General features: G+C 51.8%; 8 protein-coding genes and 1 non-coding gene across 9 annotated transcripts; 3 read left to right on the forward strand and 6 right to left on the reverse strand.

The window, feature by feature from the left end:
- The first annotated feature begins 3485 nt into the window (after positions 1-3485).
- IWZ02DRAFT_t119 lies at positions 3486-3596 on the forward strand. The gene has a single exon. It is a non-coding gene; the product is annotated as a tRNA-Lys (tRNA).
- A 730-nt stretch (positions 3597-4326) lies between these two features.
- On the reverse strand, positions 4327-4872 carry IWZ02DRAFT_494562 (putative antigenic cell wall galactomannoprotein; the record flags this gene model as incomplete). Its single annotated transcript, XM_066770035.1, has 1 exon — positions 4327-4872. The coding sequence occupies one exon, from the start codon at positions 4870-4872 to the stop codon at positions 4327-4329; it is 546 nt and encodes a 181-aa protein (XP_066618217.1).
- Positions 4873-6047: 1175 nt separating this feature from the next.
- Positions 6048-6716, forward strand: IWZ02DRAFT_110713 (uncharacterized protein). The gene has a single exon (XM_066761354.1). It carries the CDS (start codon positions 6185-6187, stop codon positions 6542-6544), a length of 360 nt encoding a protein of 119 aa, XP_066618218.1. The 5' UTR covers positions 6048-6184; the 3' UTR covers positions 6545-6716.
- A 1738-nt stretch (positions 6717-8454) lies between these two features.
- Positions 8455-10097, forward strand: IWZ02DRAFT_110793 (uncharacterized protein). The gene is made up of 2 exons (XM_066761355.1): positions 8455-8713; positions 8959-10097. The coding sequence occupies exons 1-2, from the start codon at positions 8543-8545 to the stop codon at positions 9844-9846; spliced, it is 1059 nt and encodes a 352-aa protein (XP_066618219.1). The 5' UTR covers positions 8455-8542; the 3' UTR covers positions 9847-10097.
- A 251-nt stretch (positions 10098-10348) lies between these two features.
- IWZ02DRAFT_502889 (putative general amino acid permease) lies at positions 10349-12592 on the reverse strand (the record flags this gene model as incomplete). The annotated part of the gene is made up of 4 exons (XM_066770314.1): positions 11930-12592; positions 11628-11844; positions 11415-11577; positions 10349-11368 (listed from the first exon to the last, which is right to left on the reverse strand). Exons 1-4 carry the CDS (start codon positions 12261-12263, stop codon positions 10349-10351), a joined length of 1734 nt encoding a protein of 577 aa, XP_066618220.1. The 5' UTR covers positions 12264-12592.
- An 800-nt stretch (positions 12593-13392) lies between these two features.
- Positions 13393-17229, reverse strand: IWZ02DRAFT_510182 (uncharacterized protein; the record flags this gene model as incomplete). Its single annotated transcript, XM_066770496.1, has 1 exon — positions 13393-17229. The coding sequence occupies one exon, from the start codon at positions 17227-17229 to the stop codon at positions 13534-13536; it is 3696 nt and encodes a 1231-aa protein (XP_066618221.1). The 3' UTR covers positions 13393-13533.
- Positions 17230-18859: 1630 nt separating this feature from the next.
- Positions 18860-21726, reverse strand: IWZ02DRAFT_110824 (uncharacterized protein). The gene is made up of 2 exons (XM_066761356.1): positions 21669-21726; positions 18860-21620 (listed from the first exon to the last, which is right to left on the reverse strand). Exon 2 carries the CDS (start codon positions 21584-21586, stop codon positions 19145-19147), a length of 2442 nt encoding a protein of 813 aa, XP_066618222.1. The 5' UTR covers positions 21587-21620; positions 21669-21726; the 3' UTR covers positions 18860-19144.
- A 276-nt stretch (positions 21727-22002) lies between these two features.
- On the reverse strand, positions 22003-22734 carry IWZ02DRAFT_110847 (uncharacterized protein). Its single transcript, XM_066761357.1, has one exon. The coding sequence runs from the start codon at positions 22684-22686 to the stop codon at positions 22081-22083; it is 606 nt and encodes a 201-aa protein (XP_066618223.1). The 5' UTR covers positions 22687-22734; the 3' UTR covers positions 22003-22080.
- An 830-nt stretch (positions 22735-23564) lies between these two features.
- IWZ02DRAFT_437149 (uncharacterized protein) lies at positions 23565-25217 on the reverse strand (the record flags this gene model as incomplete). The annotated part of the gene is made up of 2 exons (XM_066766590.1): positions 23565-24651; positions 24697-25217. The coding sequence occupies 2 exons, from the start codon at positions 25215-25217 to the stop codon at positions 23565-23567; spliced, it is 1608 nt and encodes a 535-aa protein (XP_066618224.1).
- Positions 25218-25373: the final 156 nt, after the last annotated feature.

Consider the following 25373-nt stretch of genomic DNA (forward strand, 5'->3'; position numbering starts at 1 on the left):
TCTCCCGGAAAATTCACCTAGGTATACCGAACATTCTTTACGTACGGATACCACCTAGAATGCTAGAGAGAAGCGGTAGGAGTGATACTTAAGAAACTAGGGAAACCTAATTACGTAGACCTAAAAGCGTATAGAGTTATCTCCCTACTTAACTACCTAGGAAAAGTTCTTAAACGCATTATAGTAAAACATCTTAGAGTGCTTATAGAAGCTACCTACCTCCTATACCCATCCTAAATAGGCGGACGACTATAGAAGTCGGCGATTAATGTAGTAATAATCCTTACATATATCATCTAGGATGAGAGGAGGGCATAGTGTAAGATATTAACCCTATTCCTTAACGTATGAGGCGCCTTTAATTATGTAGCCCATAACTAGCTATTATATGTAATAGGGGAAATTAGGCTTCCTACTTCCCTCCTAGCATGGGTAAAGATATTTACTAGCGGTTAATAACTCTAGATCTCCTTTAATGGCTAACGAGAAGACCTTTATCTAATAGTTTTAGGAATCCCCTAAGGAAGCCTAGTCTCCCTAATCCTATTTCTTATCTACATACGAAAGCTCTTTTCCTCTTACTTAGTAAGATTCCTCTTATACATTAATGATGTTTTAATTATAATCTCCTTAACGAGTTAGAAGAAAAATGCGCGGATCCTCTAGCGGGAAGTAACCTAGCTCTTCTCACTTAGAACCTAGTATGCCGTCGACTTTAATAAAGATAAAACAGACCTCATCCATTTTATAAGCTCGGACGAGGCTAAGGCAGCCATAATTACGCTCCTAGGAGATTATATAGTGAAGCTAAAGTAACTCGTCCGATGGCTTAGGATATAGTTTAATATACGCCTATCATTCCGGCAGCATATAATAATTTAAAATGCCTAAGTAAAGTAATTACTTAGACGACTCATGCGGCTGGCTAATACATAACGTAGACTATCCCCTACTACCGTCCGATAGCTATACCTTACTTACGTATAAAGTGTAGTAGATTATGGGTCCCTAGTTTTCTAGTAAGTTAGTAGCTCTGAGATACTTAGATGAATACTTTAAAATAGCGGACTATACTAAATCCTAGGAGCCTTTCACACCTCCCTAATTATTCCTATGGAAATTGAAGTAGGCCTTCTCCCCCCCTACCTTAGGAGGAACATGTCACTTTAAGTGTACGCTATAAGACTCTTTAAACTTAGTTACTAACACCTAGTATATATAATTATTAATAAGTTTAAACTAGAGAGCATACTAGGACGCTAAATATAACTTAAACATGTCTAGAACATAATTTTAGACCTAGTAATAGGTACTAAAAGCCTAATTAAGCATGGTTCCTTTTCCCTATAGAAAAAGACTACGCCGTACGAAGTTAAGATCAGCTACCTCTAAAAGGAATAAGAAGCCTAAGTACACGTTAGACGTATGGGATATATGACTTAAGTAGTCATCCTATATTCTAACGCTTCATCTATCCTAAAAGGAAATAGAGTAGGTATAGGGATCGTAGTATATAACACCTAATAAGATAGTATAAGAGTAGTAGTAAGATATAGAGTAAATACTAGACCATACTAGCTTATATATAATGGAGAACTAGAGGCACTTATAAGGGCTATAGAGCTAGCTGCCTAGAAATGGCTAGGGTGATAGATCATAGTATACGCGGATAACTAAGCTATACTATACCGCCTCTAAACCCCGTCTAACCTACTAGGTTAAGGTCTATAACTTTAAGCTATAGATGTAGGCCACTTAATTATAGCTAGATAAGGTAGTCTTACCTTCTTATAGGCCCTAGGCTATATAGGGATTAGAGGAAACCTATAAGTAGACGCCCTTATAAAGGAGGCTGCTAGGCTAACCCTAGAGAATAACCACTTAAGCACTACCCTTCTTAGGATGTACATACGATAAAGAACCATAGTAGAATGGATAACATATACTACACGATACTAGGAAGCATAGATAATACTATCCTAGGGGTCATACGTACGTAACTTCCTACCTACACTAAGGACGTCCATCTAACTCCCTAAGTATAGATGACTAGAAGCATCAGCCTACTTCTAATTAAAACTAAACTACGGCTACTTTAGAGCCTACCTAGTACGGTTTAGTAAGATAGACTAGGATAATTACAGCTATAATAATACCGCCTAATAAATACCATAACACCTTATTAGTAACTGCCTACTCTATAGCTCTACTAGGAGAGAAGCTATATAGGTAGCATATAAGGCGTACGATGATAATAGTAGGAAAACAGCCTCTATACCCTATAGAGAGCTGTTCTAAGGAGATGTCGGTTAATAATTCATACTTAAATTCATACGTCGGATGAAGGTTTCTACTAGGGCATGGCACATGTAAATAGTGGACTAAGGGAAAAAAAAAGAAGAGTAAAAAGAAGAGGAGAGAATCCATTCCGATCTCTACTAGTAGAGCGAATAACGAGCTCCATAATCCCTCTACTTATAGTTCCTATAGGCACCACCCTAGAACCCCTCTAACCGAAGATAATTAAGGAAAGGACCCCTTCATCCGTAATCTACCTAATACCCTCTAGGCTTATACCCCTCCTCTACCTTATATAGAGCCTCTACTAAGACCCTAGCCCTCTAGATTAGGAAGGCGTTAACATAGCTTAGATGACTACTCCGTAACTACTCTAGCTAAATCCTCCTACTCCTAATAATAATTAGATGACCGTTTAGTAGTAAGGTAAGGGCTTAATGCTATTTATCTATGTAGTATACCTAGGCTAGGGCGGTATATAGAGCTCCATTATTAGCGATAATATTAACGTGTGGTCATCTAATAGCGGTGATAGGGCTAGATTAAATTATAAGTAATATTAACGTAGATTAAACCTAGGTTCTTTAGCATTATTTATTTTCTATAATAAGTGTTAGCTAACTATGCTAGTTAGCTAGAAGATGTACGCTACTAGTTAAAAACCTTACCCGCCTTTTTCACCTTTATAGGTGCTAAGAAAGGTGTTATATAACGCTAACTAAAAAAACGGTACTATTAGGGATAGTACTAGAATGCTATAGTAGAGCGTATATATAATCTGCCTTACCTACCACCCCCTACTATATTTACTTTTCTACGTACGCCTTCTTCCCGTCCCCCTTCCTTTCTTTACTCTTGCTTCATGCTACCCGTCTACTTAGATAACGGCGGGAAGGCTAGTTCTTAGCCCCCCCTTACCTAAAAAGAGCCTAGATAAACTATCTATCTATAATAACCCTATACCGACATTATACTAAGAATTACACTTTATTATATGAGATTCTTTAGCCGGGCATCCCTACTTACCTTATAAACGTACGCGGTATCCCCTATAGATAGCTCCGTCTTAGATAGCCTATGGCTCCAGCAAGACGTAAAACAATCAATCAATCAAAAAATCTTGTAGAATTTTTCTACAAAGCTATAAGTCATGTTGAATTCAAGTAATCTAACGATAACTCAAAGCCGCCCGGCTAGCTCAATCGGTAGAGCGTGAGACTCTTAGTTCGCCAGCTCCTCAATAGAAAGCAGCAAACAAGGCAATCTCAAGGCTGCGGGTTCGACCCCCGCGTTGGGCTCAATCCCCGACTCTTGCTTTTTTGTTTTCGTGGTAGTGTTGTGGTGGGTCATCGATTTGTGGGAATGGAGGGCCGGATGCTGAGGTTTTCCTCTTCTTTTTTGCGTGGCGCACGGACGCATCAAGGTTTGCAGACGAGCCACCCGGATGGAAACACTTGGGATATGCTTGTCTGGTCTGGTTTGATCAGTATTTGCGATTGCAGGACGGGTGTGGTGGTCTTCGTGGTCTATGGCAGCGCCTTAGATCACTTCGCTCGAGGCCGATTTGGTTTGCAAGAAACCGAGTCTGGATGACATCTCTGAGCAGCCAATCAGACAGCTTATTTAAAGACATTGCTTGTAGGACGTAGTAGGGGTTGAGGAATTGGAACCCCAATGGGTTGCCGTTGAATGTGGGATTCTCATGGCTGCAAGTCGTGACGGTTTCACTGCTTGAAGATATTTTCGGATCAAACTTCCCCGCACTCAAATCGAAGCAATTTGAACACTCGAAAGACTTCCATTTGTCGAGAAATTGTCTAGCTGGCTCCGTGTATTTGCAAGCAGGAAAGAAAACCAACAAAGGCAAATCTCACTGCTCATGACCACCGCGCAACACCCCGTTGCAGGGCGCCGCGGCACAGCCATTGCATACCAGCTACGCTTGACACGGCATAAAAGCCGCGGAGAAGACTCGATCCAGGCAGGAAGAGAAGAGCGCCCAAATATCAACATTTCCCCATGCAGTTTTTACGTCGAGTAAGCCTGGATGGCAGAGTTGAAGCGATCCTGGATCTGCTTGTTGATGACCGGAGCCTGGGCCTTGAACTCGCCAGTGAGCTTCTCGGAGACGGCGTCGGCGAGGCCCTGTGCAGCCGTCTGCTGCTCCTGGATACTGGTCTTGACGACGCTGGTGAGGGAGCCAATCGAGGCCTCGAGCTGCGGCTTGACGGCCGTGATGCCGTCGATGGTAGCGAAGATCTTGGGCTGGAACGCCAGAATGGCCTGCGCGACCTGCGCGCTGTCTTGCTCGTTGAACGGCTGCGCGTTTTGCACCGTCGTCGTCGCTTCCTGGAGGACCGTCTCCACGTCGCCGGACCCGCTTTGCAGGTCGAGCGCGCCGCCGAGCCCGCTGCTCTGGCCCGTTGCGAATTTTGTCAGTGTCTGGTTGAAGGTGTCGAGCTGCGTCGAGATTTTGTTGATCGCCGTGATGGCCTCGGTGGCGTCACGCTTCTCGACAATCGGGGTGGCAATGGCCGTGGCCAGCAGAGCCGGGACAAAGTAGGTGAACTTCATATTGACTGAAAATTGGAGTTGATGTTTGGGTTTGAACTTGTTGTAGATGATCTGGACCGAGCTGATTTCTGTTGAGCACTACTATCTGTTCGCATGGCTTTATACTCTTCTTTCAAATGCATTCAAGCCTCAGTTTGTGACCTTGCCCATCGCTTGACAGTGCCTAAACCACTCTGAGGTACTGCTTGCGAGGATCAAGTCTCGCATGTTGCGGCCGAAAAGGTGTTGAAACTTTGGCGGACACAGAAATCCAAGCATCCAAGCCCCAACTCCGATAGGAATACCACCGTCGAATGGAGCAGCGGCGGGATGGATCCCGTTGGAACTTGGTGTTTTTGGACTGGGCAAGGACCAGGTTGCCCTATGATGCCACAAGTCTGGGGCGTACCGCATCATCATGCCTGTAATCGTAGGCGCGATCAAAGAGATTTCCAGGATCTCTCCAAGGCAGGTAAATGGGCTTCAAGACGGGCCTGTCAAAATTTTGCAACAGCTCAAACCAGCTTCAAAGCGCGCGTTCTCCGATTCTGCCTAGGCACACACCAATATGGCTACCATGGCGAGCGTCTGCGATGTGCATCTGCCACACAGATTGTGGACCCAGCGATCCGATCCGAGATCGAAGTGGACGAGAAAGGAAAGGCGTCTCCAAGTCCTCGCAAATTGGTTGCACCGAGGCATGTCCTCAAGACACCTAGACCATGAACGAGGCGATCGGAATGTCAGGGCTTTGGAAAAATCGTCAAGATTCAAGCCTCAAGTACTGGAAATAGCTGTCAGAAAGACTGGAAGGCGCTCGAAGCGCGTGGTCGTCAAGTTGCCGCCGCAAATCTTTATGCGTTCTGCAACAAGTGTTGCCAATCACGTCGCTCTTTTTTTTGATGCCGCAGCCAACTAGCCCGATTGGATTCGCACCAGCTCCTATTTCCTTTCTTCCACGGACTGGATTTTCGTTCCATCTGCGTCTTTCCTCGGCTGTGCAGCGTGCAAGTGCCCGAGACGCTGCCCGTCTCATCCGTCTCATCACCAAAAACTGACCTCAAACAAGCCCACTCTGTGTCTTTATGCGTTTCACGAATTCCAGGCAATTGCGATGGAGCGGGGCGGCAGTTGTGTGCGGCTCTAGTTAGGAAAGTATACCGGGGAGGCGCTGGCAGCCGCCGCTGGCACTGCTTTTCGTTTGAATAGGCGATCTCTCATCAAGAAGACATGGCTCATTTGCGCCGTACGCTTGCTGTGTCCTCGGCGATCTTTGTCCAGACTGTGGCATCCCTGAGTATTGCCGCGGTATTTTCAAGGCTAGAGTCATCTAATGCGACCAAACGTGAGTCGTAGGGCGCAACTCACTCCATCTCTAGCACTCGCACTATTGCGATCCTGTTGCCTGGCCTCAGTCTACGCGGAATTGGGTGGCAGTTGGGATGGAGAAGTCTACTCTGATCACGAGATGGTGCGACAAATGTTCCCGCCAGTTGCGTGCCCATCTTTTGCATTCATTGCTGCGACGAACCAACTGCAGCCTCTGGCAGCCGAGAAGGAAGCTGCTCGGAGGCAAGAGGAACGCGCAAAACGCACGCGCTCTGTTACAACTCTTCCTCCATTCCGCATCTTGTGCGAGATGTCGCGCCTTTCGCGTGAAAGGCGTTTTCAATGGGGGTTTCCCAGTGGCTAAGACCCGTTGAATGATAGTTTCGAGTGGGTGGAGTGTGCGAAGAGGGCGTCGTCTTCTAGAATTCCTGAAGAAGCGGCCATGTTCTCAGCTTTCGTTTCCAGGGACACTGTCGGAGGGATTCTCCCTTCCCAGTTTTAGAGGTCGTCGGCGATGAGACGCGTAGCGGTCGGGAGAAAAGTGTTCACGAGGTCCGGGTTGAGAAAGGCTTCGCATGTGCAGTTGATGAGTTTGGCCTGCTGGCGCCAACCAGGTGGTTCTCAGACTTCTGTTCAACAGTTTTGCGCACGTGGCGCGAGCGGTTGTGGACAACACGAACTTGAACGTCGAAACGTGACGAAAAGCTGATGATTTTGATTGACAAAGTTGCTGTCCCGACGCATCTCTCACGACTGGGACTTTTCAATCACCGCCTAGGAGTCTTCTCTCCTTCCGGCCGGTCGCGCCTTTCTGGCGTCTTTTGGCATCAATGGATTCTCGCGCGCCCTTGGGATCTGAGCAGCCAACAGTTCCCACTTGATTTTTGAACAGCCTTTCTGGCTTCGAACAGCTCTTCGGCTTTGACCTGCCATTTCGGCGCAGACTTTGCCAGCTGATCCGTTGAGCGAGGTTTGATGCCAGACACCGGCGACTGAACAGACAGCTCATGACAAGCTAGTCATACAGATACAAGTCAAGCCGCGCCTTGTTCCCCGCGTCGACATGACGTCTGACCGGCATTGAACGTGACACATGTTTTTTGATGGGTCCCCAATTCCGCTGTCTTGATATTGCCGCCCAGGCCGTACCAGCTCAGACTTCCATGGACTTGGACCTCGGGATGACTCACATCCGGCTTGATTGTTCAGCTCAGTACTCGCCTTCTGGTGTGCAAAGGGGCTTCTCGACGGCCATCTGCCATTCTTGTCTGGGTCCTTCGCCTGTCTGCGAGGCCTATCTGCGGAGCTTCTTCTTCGGGCTGTGTTCGCCCTTTGCTCCTTGCATTGACTATGGCTTGCGAATTGTTGGAACCAAGAACGCTTTCGCGAGGAAGGAGACATAGAAGACCGATGAAAAGATGGTGTGGCGGACGCAGAGCGATGGACAAGGTCGCGTGCTGGAGTAGCGGACGGTGGTGAAGAGGAAAGGGAGGGGCTGATGGGGCAGCCGAAGGAAAAGGGACTCGGCTGTCGAGTCGCTTAAGCGGAGATGACTCAGCAAACACGCTCAGACCATTCCAATGCAATGCAGCCGCATCCAAAGACAACAAAGCCACCACCACTCAACACCTCCACCGCCGTCAACATGGACGTCTTCTCCTCTTCTCGCTCGTCAGCCGCATTCTTGAGCCACAGCGCCCACAATGCCTTGCCTCGATCCATCACCTTCGAAATAACCCCACTGCGGCCGCAAGCTGTTTGCGATCAATTCCAAATTTGGACAACGTTGGCAGGGAACAGACACTCTCTATGGCCATGTGTCAGCACCTTCTCGGGCGACTGGAACATGCCGCTCAAAAATTCCTCACCGGTGCATCATTTCCTCGCCTTCCTGCCACTACGGCGACGACGTCAATTACGCCGCTCCAGCCAGGTTAGAAACCTTTGTGCACGCGCCAATACGCTGCCGGCTCTGGAGAATCCTTCTTCGAGCTCCTGTGAAGCAAACCGTCTTCAGAAATTCGGTACTGAGACATTGGATGGAGGTAACATCTTTGACATGTGCCAAGGAAAGCTTGGGCCGCAGTGGACGAGCCATAACTGTTGTGTCATGTGTTGGCTGGTGTGAAGATGAGGTAAAATGACGCTGTGCTCGTTCTCTGCTGATACAACACACCAATCGTCGATTTCAAGGTCAAATGCATCCACTGGCTCGCAGGCCGGACCGCCCGAGGCTTCCTTCGACGTACTCGAACATGTCGGGCGTTTGCCTTTTGGAAATGCCAGGTCCAGTGTGCCCAAATTCGAATCATGTCCAGCGTTTGTCCTTTGGAAACGTCAGGTCCACTACGTCTAGATTCGAATGTCGACCATGGCAACATGCAGCTTACCACCGTCGAATCGCTGGGCGTGTATTCTTCAGGCTGTCCGTGGTCCGCAGAGGGATAAGATATTTGCCACGACGAGGCTTGGGCGATATTACTTGACAAGGCTTGACCGTCGTACGCGGCAGCTTGCAGCTGAAACTGGACCTGTAAGTAAGTACGTCTCACATTTCTTGTGCACGTCAAACGGCCTAGTCCAGTTGGAAGTAAGGGAGGCTCTCGGCGCTGTGTGAAATTGGCTCACCCGGGCCACGGAATCTCTTGATGCATTTGGAGAATTCAAGGGTCCAGACACCCTTCTCTCTTGCAGCATGGGATGCCGTTGGTACAACTGTTTGCACACTGACTCTCCAAGGCTCGGAGACGGTCAGAAGATGGCTTGAGAATGTCTTAGATGTTCCCTCCACGGTCACTTTGCTTTTTCGACAGCTCTTATCTTAAGACGTGTCCGAGTAAGATGGTTTGTATGACACCAAGTCCTCCGGCCTCTCGCTCAACGTGCAGAGCTCTAGTTTCTGTCTTGAACCGGCGGCCAGCATCCCCAACCATGACTTCAATTCCAATGGTCAAGAGTCCGGAAAGCCCGTTTTCCATTTTTCCACTCGACATGTCGCTCCACGCCGAGCACATTTCACCGCTTGCACTCGACCGATCGCCTCATCATCTTCGACGGAACCAGACCAACATCGAGGCCCCGAGGCCATTCGCCCTTGAATCCACTCCACCAGGGTTTCGAAGCAGCGCAGGACTTCTTGGCCTGTTGCGGCCCGCTCCGATGAAATCAGTCCCATTACAGTCGCATTGGTCGGACACGTCTTCCGAGGGCTCTTTTCACGAATCTTTGAGAGACCACGCCCCAGAATCCTATACCCACTCTCTGGAACAGCGAGACAGTCCCCTATATCATAGACGGCGCAGGGCTTCGGGAATCACCTTGACGAATCGCCTCCCGACACTGGAAGAAGCCCAGGAGTGCGGCAAACCGAACAAAAAAGTAGCCGATGCTCGTCCGCCTGCCATCAATCGTTTCATCCTCTCCCCCTCGCCGGTCTCGGACTGCACTTCGACTGCTTCAACACCAACAACAAAGTTTCGACCGTCGATGGAGAACGTCGCACTTCACAAGCGGCAGATTTCTTGTCCGAAACCCTCGGGTCACAACACAATGAGTAACATGGATATCGGCCTGGCGGCTTCTGCCGATGGACCAGCATCGGGCGACGTTGTCGACGAATGGGTCAGCACCTTGACCACTGAGGCAGACGACAGTTTTGCACTCTAGACCTGGCAAGAAAAACTTGTTTGACAGAGATAGAAGGTACAATGTGTGGTTAATAGGATGGATCAAAAGCATTTCTTGGTAAAAGGGATACGGCATAGAAAAGTTTCTCTTCGGAACGGGTAGAATTTTGGTAGATGGGTATTTTTGATTTGGCAGAGTATTGGACAGGCATCCTCTCTTCCGGAACCTTTTCTTTTGTCACGATCTGGGTCAATCTTATTTGTACAATGGCGTTTTCAATTTGTTTCCGTTTGGATCTTTTGAAGACTTGGTTTCAGAAGCATTCGCTTCTCACTCCACCTGTTCTCCATCTCTAAAATATCAAAGTCGTCTCAAGAGGTGCGTTCCTCGGCAAAGGAATGGTACGCCGTGACACGACATGCGAACCAAAGCAAAAACGCGAAAAGTATGCAGGTATCATCACGACAACGGATCAAAAAACAAACGGACAATCGACACTTTTTGATAACACGAAAAGATCTGTCGGCACCATCAAACTACCTCATTGCGCATGGCTCTTGCCATTGAAAATACGGTCCAACCACCACTCGATCCTGCCCATGGGCTTGGGCACAAAGACCTTTTCGTACTCGTCAATCTCGGGCACAAGGCCACCAACCGTCAGATCCGCCGTGCCCATGCGCACATACTTTGTCCTGCGCACCAGCTTCCACACGACAAACGCAATGGGAAAGGCGCCCAGCAGCGTGTAGTCCAAGAAGAAGAAGGTCGTGTCCCAGTTTCCGGTGATGAAGAGGTCGTAGCCCAGCAGCAGCGCCATGAGCGCCGTGCCGAACATGGCGATGTAGGCCGTGTACGGCTGGAAGCGGCCGCGATAGGGCAGGCTGCGGCGGTCGATGCCGTCGCGCTTCAGAGCGGCGTGGAAGTGGAGGTACGTCAGGCCCACGCAAAAGTAGTTGATGAGCTGACCCATGGTGATCAAGTCGACCAGCCACGTCAGGACCTGCGCGCTCGAGTGCGAGACCTGGAGGAAAGCGAGACCGCAAAAGGCGAGACCCGCCATGACCGAATAGATCGGGATGCCCGTCTTGAGCGTCTTGGACAGGAATTTGGGCGCGGTGCCATTGAGAGACATGCCAAAGAGCGTCCGCGTCGTCGCGAAGAGCACGCCGTTGCCAGACGAGAGCACCGACGTCATGATGAGGGCGTTGACGAGATGCGGCAAGAAAGGGATGTTCATGCGGTTCATGGCGATGACGTACGGCGAGGCGGCTCCGGTGCCGCTGCCAGACTGCTCCCCGGAAAGCACGGCTTTGAGCGTCTTGTCGTTGGACGGCACCACAATGCCCATGGCCAGCGCGGAGCTGACGAAGAAGACGAGCATGCGCCAGATGAACGACCGGAAAGCTTTGAAGAGGACGGTGCGCGGCTGCTCGGCCTCGCCAGCGACCATGGCGATGTATTCGGGTCCTGCGATCGTAAAGGTTGCCTGTACGACGCAAGAGAGGAAGCCGAGAAACCGGCCAGTATCGCCAGAAGCTAGATGTTCGACCCAAGGCCCCTGAGACGTCAGCTTTGGCTCGACGAAGCCTATCTGAAGCACTTACCGGATTGTCCCAGTACCGGAAGCCGTATTTGTCGCCGAGGGGATTGGCACCGAGCATGGTAAAGAAGGTGAATGCCATGAGCGTGCATATCAGAAAGACCTTGAAAATGGAAAGATAAAACTCGGCCAACCCAAAATACCGCACGGATATCATGTTCAGCAGCCTGTCTTTGCGTCAGTTCTGAGAGCCGTCAACTCGCTCGACTCGACGTACCCGTAAAGAATCATGACAATCACCACCACCGCCTCGACCGGCACGGCGTCCGTCCAGTACGTCAAAAGGATGTTGAATGCGACGATTTCAAAGGGAATCAAGAAGGCCATGTTCAGGAAAAAGTTCCACGACATGGCGAACTGTAGTGCGTCGTCGACCCAGAAGCCGGCCAGGCGGATGAACGGCGATGGAATAGGGGCATAGCACACCATCTCAGCTATTCAGCAGTCAGCATAGCACGTATATCGTCCATGATCTTCCCCTTTACATCTAACAAAAATAGGAGAACGGTCAAAACGCACCAAAGCACTCATTCACGCCAATCATGACGAAGCCCCAAATCAAGAAGCCCAGAAACAAGCCGGCGGGTCCTCCCTTTGGCAGCGCCGACGCCATCTGCACAAACAAGCTGGTGCCAATGGCGCCGCCAATGGCAAAAAGCTGTACTTCCCTCGACCGCAGCTTGCGGTGCAGATGCTGCGAGCCGGCCGTGATGAAGGTCGAGTCGCCAACGTCAAAGTCGCCGCCGCTGCTGGTGCTGCGGGCCGAAGATGGGTCCACGGTGACGCCGCCGCCGCCCTTTTCCGCCATCGCCGCGTCCTTGGCATGGTGGTGGTGGTGGTCGTGGAGATTCATCGCGAGAGGAAGTGACGCGTGACTTCAAACGGCGAGCCCTTGGCAGCAGCGACGGCGCTGAAAGGACGAGACGACAGAAGCGAACGCAGGCAATGCTGGCACATGAGGTGCGTGTGTCGTGTTGTTGGAGAATTGTCTTTTTTCAAGGAGCAGAGCAGCGCAGAGCGGGACGGGGATGATGGTGGTGGGAGTTCAGTACGCGCGCGGAACAAATCGCAGTCACGACACCGCGAAATTGGGGGAAAAACAAAAAGGTAAGCTCTCGGCTTCTTATGCAATGCCTGGGCCTGGAGCATGTCCGGCAAATATAAAAGAGAAAAACCATGGTGTATCCATTTTCAGTCGCGTCGAGCAGGCATGCCTGCCCGCCTAGTAGCAAACGTCATGACACAAGCTCTCTAACCCATTTTTGGGAAAGGCGCAGGACAGGCGGCTTATCGTCGCACACAACTCGATCAGCTCAAGGGGCCTCAAGGGTGGACTGGGGCATTGAGTTGGGCGGGCGGCAGAGAAAGAGGGAGGGAGGGAGGGAAAAACCGTCGCGCCGCACGTGATTTGATAAGTTCTGGCAAAAGTGGGAGCAGGACCCGCCAAAAGGTTAATGGGCAAGAATGGGAGGGCGGGTGGTGGCCAACTCAACCTGGCGAATGCGCTTCCCGCCTGGTATCCCAGCCAGGCCTTTTTGCGGTTGGAGTCATGCTTGCGTCTTATCCCACTCTTCGAGTTCTCCGGGCTGTCCGTCAAGTGGCTGCTGTCGTTTTCGACTATAGACAGCCAGCTTTTGTGCATCACAACCACCACCACCCTGCCTGTTACATTCGACGCGCTCGGGGAATCTTTTCACGTCAAATGCTCCTCTTGTGTTGACGTACGGAAATGTTGCAGGGTACAGATATCTATGACTCAATGACCCAATCAGCCGTGCCGTCTTCGTGCTGCACCGTTTTGTGGGGAAGAGAAACCTAGGCACGAGGACGGTTTGTGATTGAAAGGTCTGATACTGCTGCTCTCTTTTCTCTGCCTTTGTTTAAAGATGAATGTCGAAGGCGCTGATTGTGAACCTTGGGGATGACTACAGACTTGATAGATTTCCAAATTCATTCTTCCACAGGATAATGCTCTTCAGGATTCGACTGACGACAACGGATCCAAAGCAAATTGTTTCGCATTCTGTCCGTTCAGCTACCAATTTCCAACTACACTTCATCGTTTTGCCTTCTTCGACTCCTCCTACCCAAGGTATACTTTCTCATCTTCACTTTAGACTCCATCACTCTACCAAAGGAACACACCTCGCGCGGTCATCATTAGCGAAAGCAGTGTAGAGCTGACACACTTTCTTGTGTCTCTTCCATCCCTCCTTTTGACACTCTTTCGAGCAGTATCTCGCAAAATTGCACCGAGAGCACTTGGCCATTTCCTTGTCTGCGAGTTCCTGCTTTTTCGCACAAGTAAAACACTGGCTCTCCGGGTCCTTGCCCAAACATTCAGCCAACAAAGGATCCGGAATCTGCGGCTCGACCAACATCGAAGCGTAGAACGGCGAAATTGCTGCACGAACTGCAGTCTCCTTGAGCTTGTCCCAGTCCCGAGGAGGGTTCTTAAGGTAGTCCTTGGGCAGTATGCCATGTCCGCACGAGCACAGAAAGTCTTCGTTGAGCTCCAAGGAGATAGGTACGAAGCCAGAGATCTTGTACCAGCAATCATCTCGATGTGACCATTCTCTGGCTCGTTCGACCGCTCCACAGAGCATCTTCTTCCACATTCCCATGTCGAATTCATCGACGTCGATGTAGTATATGCCATCGTAGCTGGGCACGTCTTTTTTGATCGATCGCAAATCGGCAAATGCCATGTGTGCTGGAGCCGTGTTGCGTGGTGTGACGGTGATGATGGCAGCGTCAAGGACAGCCGATTGGTCAACAATGTCGAAGCGCACGGCTGAGACGCAGAGGATGAAATGCAAGCCGCCTTTACCGTCGCTGAATGGGAAGCTCCCTCTCATTATCCTGTCCTCAAGGCCCATCGCTGTTTGGAAAACGGCCGCCAAGGAATCCTTGAAGCTAGGACGCATGTCTGAGTAGCACTCAATTTTACATTGATCCATCTGCAAAGCATAGGCTCTTTCTTGCCGAGAAAACGTGTGAGAGACTAGACGTTCTAAGCCATCGAGAGGGCGGAGCTTGGACCTGTCGAGAATTGGAAGACATTCCAGTGGCAAGTATTGCATCCCCTGAGGCACAAACTCTCCATGAGCCGAGAAGGATGGCACGGTCAATTGGGGAAAGTACTGAGCTTCCGTTGGATTGCCGAGCCGGAACGTCAAGATGATTTTGCCAGCTTCGACAACCTTCTTCACCATAACTCCATTCGCCTTTGTCGGGACTGGGAAGACGAGGTCTCCATCTTCACTGCTTCCTCCCACGAAGACCCTGACCGAGCAGGGGCTTACTTGCTTTGCGAAAACCTCTGCATCATTTGACAATTTGGTTTTCCACTCCTCCGAGGTAGGGGAGAGCAATGCACACATTGCTAGAATGGTACCTTGTTTTGAGTCGAAAGTGACGAAAATCTTTTGGCGAAATGGGACCCCATGTTGAGACTGTCGTGAGGGAAGCTCTTTGAAGAACGAATCCGCGGGAGTTGGACAATGACCATCTTGAAGAACATTAGAGGTTGGCGTGGTCTCATGAAGTTGTTCGGATGCTGATACGAGGGTATCACCGGACAATGACCGCTGCAGAACTGGGACCACTGGATTCCGCCGTCTCGGAGATGGAATCCCGAAAGAGACTACATCGTCATGTCCCTTGCCCGGAGTCTCCCATGGCGAGTAAACGGCAGGGGGTTCTGAACAGACAAAAACGCCCATTTCGTCGTCGAGGTCTGTCTCAAAAATTGTCAAAGAAGAACCTAGGATCGGTTCAAAAAGCTCGACCATCAGAGGGTCCTTCTCGAATCGAAACGCTACCTTTAGTTCAGGCTCCGCAAACACCCAAGATGGGGCACAGAAAGTGACCAGGAGAGGAGAGAATTTCGCGAGCCAGCCATATTTGTTTTCCACAATGACGAGGCGCGAGCTGCTTCTTCCAAACACCTGCCCTGAATCTATGAATGTCCCGAAAGCCATGTGTAGGACGCCAAAGTCCATTGTTTTCTTCTCGGAATGCCAGACACTGCACACCACTCGAAGCCTTCCAGATCTCGTCATGTTACGTCCGTCCAGAAAGTCGAATGAATGCCGTGGCACACATACCGTTACATGGACGAGGGTTGCGTTTGCGAATGGCTGTCCCAATAGGGGTCCCAAATCGGCGAAATCCAATACACCAAAGCAATGCAGCTGGGCGAGTAGTTCAGAGAAGTAGCCGCTTCCCGTCGACTTTTGTTCCTCATCAAACAGGCCCAAGAAAATCTTCACGAATACGTCTCTCTCAGTCCGAACCGTGTGTTTGACCCTCTTCAGAAGCGCGGCAAAAGTTGCGCGTGTGTGGTACGATAAGGCAAGTGTCTTTACTCGACGGTGCCAGGTACCTTTAGAAGAAGCCTCCTCGTCCTCAACTTGGTCAAACATGTTGGCGTAAAAAATATGCAGCAGGGTAGCAAGTTCGTCTGATGGGACATAAAAATCCCTAAGAGGACCTTCGCCATCGATGGCGTAATCATTTTCCAAGCAACTTTTCCAGCAAAGTCTCGACCTGATTACTGGATTTTTCCCGAGTACCTTCTGCATCAACAAAGAGAAGTTGTTTGGTGCAATTGGTGTCGGTGTGGAGTTGCACCAGTATTCAATTGGCATCAGTCCCAACAGCAGCGCAATAGTTTCGAAATCCCCAGGGAAGAAGCCGGTCAAAACGCCTTCATGATCTGGATGCTCCTTAAATGAGGCACTTGTAACCAGTGTTGAGGATGGAGATCGGTCAAGAAGTGGTGCAGCGGCCAGCAGGATGTTCATTGAACCGCATTTGTCGGTCAGGCTCCCCGTGTCAATGGCGTTGAACCGGACCGGCGCCTTCAGATCTGGCTTTGGCGCTTTTGTCCTTCCTCGTTGGCCTTGATCTTCTTCCTCAAGAGCTGTCCCTTCAGACTCGGAGATCCTTTGGTCGGACCTTGGTGGGTTTTTCGTTTGCGATGCTCTCCTTGGGACGTAATCTGGGCTATTCAAGTCCATGTTCTTCAGTTTCAATTGATTACGCGGTGTCCAGTCTGAAGTATTCCGTGGCGTCTCAGGATTGAGCTTTTGCAGCGCCTCGCAAAAAGCTAGAGCATCGGCAACAGCGAACCTCAAGGTGATCCTCCCCTCTTGGCAAGCCTTGTTGAAGGTCATGCCCCATGAACTGAACTGCGTGACCGTAGCCGTAAGGTAGGGATCTTGGTAGTCGGGATGTGAGGAGTCGCGGAACTGCTTGGGAACAGCCAGCGGCGACATTTGGCCCCCAATGTCCAAGGCGAGTGAAAGGTGGAATCCCTCGAGCGGACAGGTGCTTGGATGGAGGACATTACAAGCGATGATGCCGCCAAATGTGGGATTCCAATATCTTCCGTCGTCTTCTTGCAAGCTGCCGAACTTCCAGTATTTCTCGCGAAGGCCGTCCAAGTCTGCTACAGGCCCATAGACGCAAGGGGCAGAGGCTGCGAGCAGCTCTCTCGAAACACCCTTTGCCTCGCCCACACATTTTGCACCCTTCACAATGACGTCGAATCGAGACATGTTACTTACTTCTTCTTTTGCGTACGATTCCCAGACTTCGCTCACGGAATTAAGTGATTCACTGTCGCAGAACCTTATGATTTGGCCATAGGCGCTGTTGTGCCATTTTTCGAGTGACTTGGCGCGCTGACGAAGCTTTTTGCCGTGCTTGCGGAAATGCTGGAACTCGTTCTCGGTAAGAACCATGTTTGCGAAAATTGCACATGACGCTGCGGTGATCTCGACGGCGTTTCTGTTTGCGATGTCGATGAACATGGATAAGATGAAAATGTCGCGAGCTGAAGAGGCCAAGGTCAGTGAATAACGACGTGCGGGCAGGACTGCGTCATCTCACCTATCACGAGTTTTTCGCTGTCGCAACAAGTAACGTCCAGATGCCTCGCTTTTGGTCGAGATTAGCGCCCTTATTGATGGATCCTTCACAGTTGAGGCCTTTCTCACTTTGCCGTGCCTCGCAGTATGTTGTGAAGAGGACGTTGCGAACATCGCCACAGCCCAAACTAAGAATTTTTCCCGCAACTTCTCGCTCGAGGTGCCGAGCAAGGTAAACTGGAGGCGAGTTTCCCGTCGGGCGAAACAAAGGCACAATTTCAAGCCGTGCCGGTGCGGCCATGCTGTCCAGGGGACAAATAATGAGCGAAAGATGGATCCAAAGCGAGTGTCGTAAAGTTGAAGAGAATGACAGTCGGCGTCAGGATGGGAAAAGGTAGCCGTTGAAGATACAAGATACAAGGAAGCAGGTCGACTGCCTTCTACTTTCGTTACGTCAGGTGAGCGGCGCTGAACAAGGAAAAATTGCAATCACGACCCAGACGACTTAGACGACATATGTGTAGACGAACTAGACGGACTAGACGCATGTCTCATGATTTCACCGCAAAAGAGCGCCTTCATTATATTTGGGAGACAAGTTCTGCTCAAGGTATGGCAGAAAAGTGAGAGTGGTCCAGCTTCGATCAACAACAAAAGAAGAAACAAAAAACGAGAAATGCAAGCCATTCGACCCTGTTCACCCGCCAACCAGCCCAACTCACTCAACAGCCGGACAATCAACCACGCGCTCCCTTTTCTCCCTCTGCGCCTCCCTTTTCAATCGTCTCTTTTCCTTGTGGCGCCTCTTACGCTCAGCCTTGTCCAAATCTGCCACCTCATCCACCTGCTCAAGCTTCCTCTTCGTGCCAGCGAGCGCTGGAGGTTCGGGCTGCTGCGTCAAATCGACAAAGAGGCCATAATTCGTCTTCTCGGGCTCGGCACGCTGGTGGTTGTCCCCAGTGTCATCCTTGGCGCCAGAAGGAGGAACAGCGGAGCCCAGAGCAGCAGACGAATTTTCCTTCTTGGCCTTGCGCTTCTTCGCCCTCTTGCTTTCCACCTGAGCCACAGCGTTGGGAGGAGTCGTCGGCATGGGTTGATCGCCGCGAACAGTGGCCTGGGGAGTATTTGTCGACTTCTCGTGCACATCAACTCCCATGTTCTCCTTCTTCGCCTGGCTGTCGACCTGAGGCGCGGCACTGGGGGAAACCGTCGGCGTTGCGGATTGATGGACGTCCTGTACGGTGGCCTGAGGAGCCATTGTCAAAGCCTCGGACACATCAGCCGCCATACTCTCATTCTTCTTTCTACGCTCGTTAGGCCTCTCTTGCTTCGAGCTCTCCCGCTCCTCCCTCTCCCTCTTCTTCCGCTCAGCCAAGGCCTTCTTCCTCTCGGCCTTGGCTGCCGCATGCTTTTCCTTCTCCAGGACCTCATTCCTCTCCTTCAACAAACGCGCCACCTCTGTCTTTCCTGGAATCACAGCACGTCCAGCGTGAGGACCTATCGTGACGCCGCTGAATGGATTCCAGTGGGGACAGTGTCGAGTGCGGTCGGCGTGTCCAGTCTTCCGACACGTGTTGCAGTAGTCCGGAAGGGTGTCGGGATCAACGTCGATTCTGCGTGGATCGATGAGGGTCTTGCGCGGAGGGGTTTCGGGAACCAAGGTCGTAACGGGTTGGCTGCCACGATTGGCGATCGCTTGAGGTTGAAGTGCCTCTTTTTCGGAGGGAATTGGGATATCTGGTTTGACACTTCTCACCAAAGGGACGCTGAGCGGTTCAGGCTTGATGATCGTGTGCCCCGTTGTGCTGGGCAGCGTCGATGTTGTGACTCTGGGGACGCCAGCGCTTTGCGAGACAGGCTATGGTTTCCTCTCGGGCGTCCGTGGAAAATTCGGTTTCGCCTTGTTGTTGGGGATCTCGGGTGGACCGGGTTTGACGGTGTTTTTGGGGCCAGCAGCGCTTTGCGAAACAGGCTTGGGTTTGTTCTCGGGCGTCCGTGGAACATCCAGCTTGGTCTTGTTGTCGGATACCTGGGGCGGAACGGTCTTGACGGGATTTTGGCTCGTGGATTTGGCCAGGTCGGGCTGGCTCTCTCTCTTCACTGGATCACTGGATTGAGCAGGCGCCGTACTTTGCAAAACATGTTTGGGGTTTTTCACAGGCGTACTTGGGAGATCCAGCTCGATCTTGTCGTCGAATGGTCTGGCCGGATCGGTCTTGAGGACGTTTTGACCAGTGGATTTGGCTGGGCCGGTTTCGCTGTCTTTCTTCACCAGAGCACCAGATTGCGAAGGCGCAGGCCTACTGTAGGAGGTGGAGGGGGGATCCGGCCTGGAAGACGTTGTCGGCTTTACGTTCTCTGTCGCCGCAGACTTCGCCTTCGACCTTTCGCTCTTCTTGGCTAGACGAGCAGTCGTGTTGGCAGCGGCAGAGCCACCTGCGGTTGGTGGAGACGATTGCTTCAAAGCACTCCTGGCAGGAAGCGCGTCCTTTATTGGGTAAGCAGGTTTTCGAGAAGAGGTGAATTTGAAGAAGGGAGTGCGGAGGGGGGCGTTGGGTTCGTTTGGAGGAGAAGGTACCTTTTCCTGGGGCGGCGGTGGAGCTTTGGAGATTGGACCGACGGCTTTGGCTGCATTTGTCTCACGGAAACCTTGTGCACCCTTGCCCGCCTGATTTTTGCCTTGCGCTGCTTCTTGCATCAGCTGCTCTTCAGCCTTTCTCGTCTCCTGCTCCATCACTTTCCTCTTTTCGCCCTTCAATCGCTTTTCCTCCCTCAAGCGCTTTTCCTCCCTCTTCATCTCTTTGACCAGATATCTCCACGTCACGGCCCTGGAGCTGCCAAAAGCTGGATTGCCTCGACTATCGAATGGATCCTCCCGAAAAAGCCGTCGCCGATGCTGACGCAAGATATTTGCCGTGGCGCCCTCGAATTCCTTCGGCAGGCCGTGGAGAAACTGCATCTTCTTCGCCCATAGCGGCATCTCGGAAAATCTGCCCCTGATTTCAAAATCTTGTTCTTGAATGTCTAACCAGTCGGCATACGCCTGGACAGTTCCGCCGTTTTTGACAAGGCTGCTTGAAAAGACCTTGCGCCATTGCTTGAACACTTCCATTGGGTGTAGGCTCTCCGGGTAGTAACGTACGCGTGCAGCAGAAGACGATGGGCCGGCAGCAGTCGTGGTTTGACCAGCAGCCGAAGAAGAATTGGGCACCGAAGAAACGGGAGGGAGAGCAGGAGGAGCAGCAGATATAGGGCCTGGGATTGGAGGACCGGAAGGAAGAGCAAATGTGGCAACGGTGAGTGGATCAATCGCGGAGAAGGGAGGTAGAGTAACAGTCCTGGGGGAAATGGACGCAGGTGTAATGAAGCCGCCTTTGCCGTACTCGTCCAAAGCCTGCAAGAGTTCCTTCGACGACATGCCAAAGGCACCTGGCGCAGTGATTTCGACCTCTTGCTGAAGCAGTCCGCGTTTTCCTCTTGCATCTCGTGCGGCGCGCCCAACAATGACCCAATCTCGCATCGGCCAAGGGGACGTGTTGCGATTCTTCACGTCTTTTTCGACTGCCTCTTCGAGTCCCGGCATTCCTTTCTCCATGGAAAGAGTGATGATACCAAAGGTCTTGCGGTCACCTGCCCGAAAGAATATGGAATCGTGATGCTCGTCAAGATCCCCAGTGGGGAAAAATTGCAGAGCGGCCACGGCAAGAGCTGAAAACGTCTTTTTCCTCCACTCTTTGTAGTCCTCAAGTAACCTAGGCCAGTTTCCATGCGTTTCGAAGTACTTATTCGACATGTTGGTGTGAGGATGGTACCATTCCGGCCGCTGCGTTCTGGACAGAGCTGTAGGATCCTCGGGATTGGCGCCAACTGTCTCTGGGTCCTCCGGAGCATCACACTCCTTCGAACATTCGCTGATTGACTCGGGTTCGGAATCGGAATACGTGTTGAATGGAGATTTTCTGGGATTCACTCTCCGTGGCTTCGGGGTTGGTGATGAGACTGGGTCGTAAACGTGACTATCCGTGCTCACTGTTTGAGCTCCTGGCTCTCGCGCCACCAGGTCCTCGATCGTCTTCGCTAGGAGGGGCGTCGTTGGCTGGCCAATTTCTGGGGAGCCTTCGGGGATCTCAGGATTGAAATAAATTGAGTCGATCATTTCTTGTTCTCGACTTGGTGAGTACTCCTCAGACTCCTCCTCAGACTCTCCTGACTCCGAGGCCTCCACCTCCCAGATATACGGGTCCGGTGACAGAGACTCCTCAATCTCTGATGATTCTTCATAGTCATATCTGTAACGCATTTCGAGACGCTTGTCGGGATGCTCCAGGGACGAGCTGTGCTAACCATAAGCACTCATCAGAATTACACGAGTGGAGACTTACAAGTAATGCAGTCCTCGATTTTTGGACTCAAAAAGTTGTCGTGTCTAAACGTACCAAGGAAGGTCTGGCGTGGAAGGAAGAATCAAGCAGAACAACAGCGGAGATTGCTTCAAAATCGAAGAAAGACAGTAGTACCAATCAGCGTTTGAGGTCAAGAACGTCGAGCGGCGTAGCTCTTTTTTAAGTCAACACCATTCCCTCCCCGGACGCGACGCATGTAAAAATCCTGGAGGCTGAGACCATACGGTCGCGGCAACACAACAACGTTGCCCACGCGTCTTGCAGTTGCGGGTGTAACGTCCAGAAGTCCGGGCTCCAGCAAATCCCCGGGTCCAGAGGCCCAAGCGGCGCTTGTTTGTGCCATCCGAGAGAGAAAGGTAAGGCAAGCTTTGCCTGAAATCGAGGGGCAGCTTCAGAAAATGCAAAGATGCGGCAGTGCTGCAGTGCCTTCCCGCTGCGTGAAGTGACTTTGGGAAATCCAGTCCAGGATAGACAAGAGGATGGGAGAGATGGCCAGAGCCGTGGACGCGCTGCGATTGACCACTGGTGCCATACGGCTGTGTTGAGGCCTCCATCGAAGACCAGGGTCACTGACGTGATTGTTGTGAGGTGTCGTCCTCGAAAGCGACAAGATCGGCCTGCGGGAAAATCCCCCGATGCGATCATTCACGTTTTGCGACTGTCGGTGCCTGTGTGGAGTTTGTGATTCCCCTGCAACATGGCTATTAACGTCCAGCGCGTTGTTTCCAGGCTTTCTGTTGGACAACCCTCCTGGATATCGACAATTGCTTTTTCCGGTAGATGTGGGTGCATGATGAACGTCAACTAGCGGAGACGGATTCAGAGCGCTGGCGACAGGCGATTTGTTGGCGTGGAGACGGTTGTGGGGTTGACTTGAGGAAAAAGCAACGACGAGTCCAACCTCCAACCTCTCAACTCCAATCACCACCCCAGTCCCGGTCCCAGTCGGTCCCAGTCCCAGTCCCAGTCCCAGTCCCAGTCCCAGTCCCAGTCCCATTGTGATCAGGACAGCTGCAGGTACAGCACACGACCTATGCGCCTCACCCAATTCGCGGTCCGACACGGGGCGGCGGGACGAAACCTTCCAAACCAACCGTCATGCATTATGCATGCATCCTGCACCACACACACATGCAAGGACTGTCGCCGTTCCGCGTTGCGCGGGTAGGAAGTACATACATCCGCGCAATGTCGCCAACGTCACTGCCGTCGCTTCATCTCTTTCAGAAATTTCTTGCAGATGATGGGCATGTCATGCCATGTCATGCAATCCTCCCGCTTCGGTTGGCCCATTTCCGAAACACAGCATCGTAGCACTTCAAGTTGAGGGTATTGGTTGAAATTGGGAAAGCCTTGGTATGAGGATCTCGACCGAATCAATCAGGTCGAGCCAAACTAGGTAGCGAGGAAGAGAGCCCAGGAGAAAAGGTAGGAACACAAGTATATCGCAACACACAGCCTCCCATCCATCAATCCGACCTTCAAAACGCCGTAAGACCTGCCGCCCGCTCCGTCCCGCCCGTCCAGTGTCAATCAAGAAAATGGAACGAAACGAGAAATGAAAATCAAGTACTGATCTGCAAGAATCCGGCCAGCGATCAGGGAGAGAGGGATCGGCCGCATCGCTGCCAGGCCATCCGGTATCCATCATCCGATTTCGGGACGCCCCAGTCCGGACTCCAGCCATCCAAACGCCGTGCGAGATAACAAAAGCGCAGTGAGAGACTGCGGTAAGGGTTGTAAGAGTACACGTGTCGGAGAAAAAGGTGTGACAGCCGGATCGACAATTGCACCATCGACTTTGGGTCCAAGCCCACAACTCATGCACCAGCCTCTTTCATTCTCAGCTTCACGCATCCATCAACGGGCCCTGGTCTATTCCTGCACCTCGCCGCCATTCACTGCCACCGCGCAACCGAGCGAACAAGCTCGCCTCAGGAATGGCAAGAACGAGTCGTCGGCCCTGCAAACCAGCGTGTCCGCGTAGTGCCAATACTCGACCCACTCGGCCCCAGGCTGGATGTAAGGCTTGCTGCAGATGGAGCAAGTTTGACCCCCTGCGTTCAGGACGCGCTCCATTTCCTCGAGTCCGCGAATGACAGGGGAGGGAGACTCGTCAGAGAGAAGGTTCCGCAACGTGTGCGGCTTGGAGGTGCCGGCAGCTGAGCGAAGGGCAAGTTCGAACAAAGACGGAACCCGAGTCTTGTTGGGAAGATTGGAGAGGTCTTTGGCCGGCGTGTGGCCTGCGCCCGGTGCTGGCATATGGGAGGTTTCAAGAGGAACGCGTGAGGGACGAGCAGGTGATTTGCTCTGCAAGGATCCATCAAAGTTCATCCGGGCGACGGGAGTGCTCGTGATGAACACTGGCTCCTTCTTCCAGGCAGGACACTCGTTGCGCGGAGTTGGCGTGGGGTCGCGAGTCTCCATGCGCCTAAGGAGTGTTTCGTACAGGCGGATAGACCAGGCGATTTGCTCGTGTGATGCAGCCTGCTCGGGGTCATCAAGGGCAGCTCTGAGGTCGCAAAGATTCTTCAGCATCTGTTGTTGATCATCCGAAAACCGCAGCGTTCCTGTAAAATTTCCGCCCTGCAGGAAGCGGTTGGGGGACACGTTGAGGCTTGCCAACTCGCCGTTGGGAGCGACAAGTCGAAGCAACTCCCATGGCAGCCACCGCAGCTTGTTTCCAGCCAGATTCAGCTCCTTGAGATTTTTGAGGTTCGCAATGGCCGGCGGAATTTCGGTGAGCTTGTTGTTGCGCAGACTCAAGACCGTGAGGTTCTCCAGATTCCATACCGCCATCGGGACGGTGCGAAGCTCATTGCGGGACAGGAACAGTTGCAAGGATGGCGTGAATGACTGGTACGAGTCTTCGTTTGGGACTTCGGCACCGACTCGAGGGTTTTTGATAAGTTGCGCGAGCGGCTGAACTATTTCGTCGGGAATCGAGCGTAGACACATTCCCCTGGCTTGTTTAGCGAACGCTTCGCACAAGTGACGTGCAACTTACGAGAGGTCGACCATCTCCTTGCCCTCTTCTAGACATTCTTGAATCTTCTCGTCTGCGCGTGCGTGGCCCACACTGTTGTCCTGATCGGCGGGGAGGTTTTGGGGTTGTTGAGCCCGCGGGACGGACCCAAACAGGAGAGGATGAGGAGCGGCCGCCAGACGCTCAATGGCAGAGTCGTCGGACGACTCACTCGACAGCCAGACACCGCTGTCATTGTTCCTGGATAGCTTTCTCTTAGCCCGTGGCCTCATGCGCCGCTTGGGACTCCTGGCAGGCTTGTCCTCGTGAGCCCACCACGTTCCAACGTACTGTCTCTTTTTGCGATTGGGGATTTCGTAGTTCTCGAGGCCTTCGGGGGCGTCGTCGCTGCTGAAGACGAAGGCGTCGCTCGAGGAGCTCCCCTGGCTGTGGTCATGAAGGGTTGGCGATCGCGAGCGTTTCCGACTGTAACTAGGCGGCAGCGGCGGAGGCGAGCTTGGAGGCTCAAAGAGGGCGGGGCTCGACTCGCGTGACAAAGCCATGAGGGGCGCGCGTGGTGTCTCAATGCGGCAGCACGCACAGCAGTTGAGAAGGCTTGAAACGGGCGACCGGTGGGGAAAAGCAATGTCTGAGGAAACGCGTCGCTGGGTGGAGCGATACCGGTGGTGGACGCGAAGTGCGGGCGTCAACACGGGGTT

The sequence above is a fragment of the Phyllosticta citriasiana genome, assembly GCF_038021145.1.
Source record: "Phyllosticta citriasiana strain CBS 120426 chromosome Unknown IWZ02scaffold_18, whole genome shotgun sequence".
NCBI classification, from domain to species: Eukaryota; Fungi; Ascomycota; class Dothideomycetes; order Botryosphaeriales; family Phyllostictaceae; genus Phyllosticta; species Phyllosticta citriasiana.

What these genes read in the sequence shown, in the direction of transcription:
- IWZ02DRAFT_110713 (XM_066761354.1), top strand. Translation starts at nt 6,185, where the DNA reads ATGCGACCAAACGTGAGTCGTAGGGCGCAACTCACTCCATCTCTAGCA.
- IWZ02DRAFT_110793 (XM_066761355.1), top strand. Translation starts at nt 8,543, where the DNA reads ATGTCGACCATGGCAACATGCAGCTTACCACCGTCGAATCGCTGGGCG. An exon ending in TTGCAGCTGAAACTGGACCT is followed by an intron (nt 8,714 to 8,958) that starts GTAAGTAAGTAC and finishes AGAATGTCTTAG; the next exon opens with ATGTTCCCTCCACGGTCACT.
- IWZ02DRAFT_110824 (XM_066761356.1), bottom strand. Translation starts at nt 21,586, where the DNA reads ATGCGTTACAGATATGACTATGAAGAATCATCAGAGATTGAGGAGTCT.
- IWZ02DRAFT_110847 (XM_066761357.1), bottom strand. Translation starts at nt 22,686, where the DNA reads ATGGGACTGGGACTGGGACTGGGACTGGGACTGGGACTGGGACTGGGA.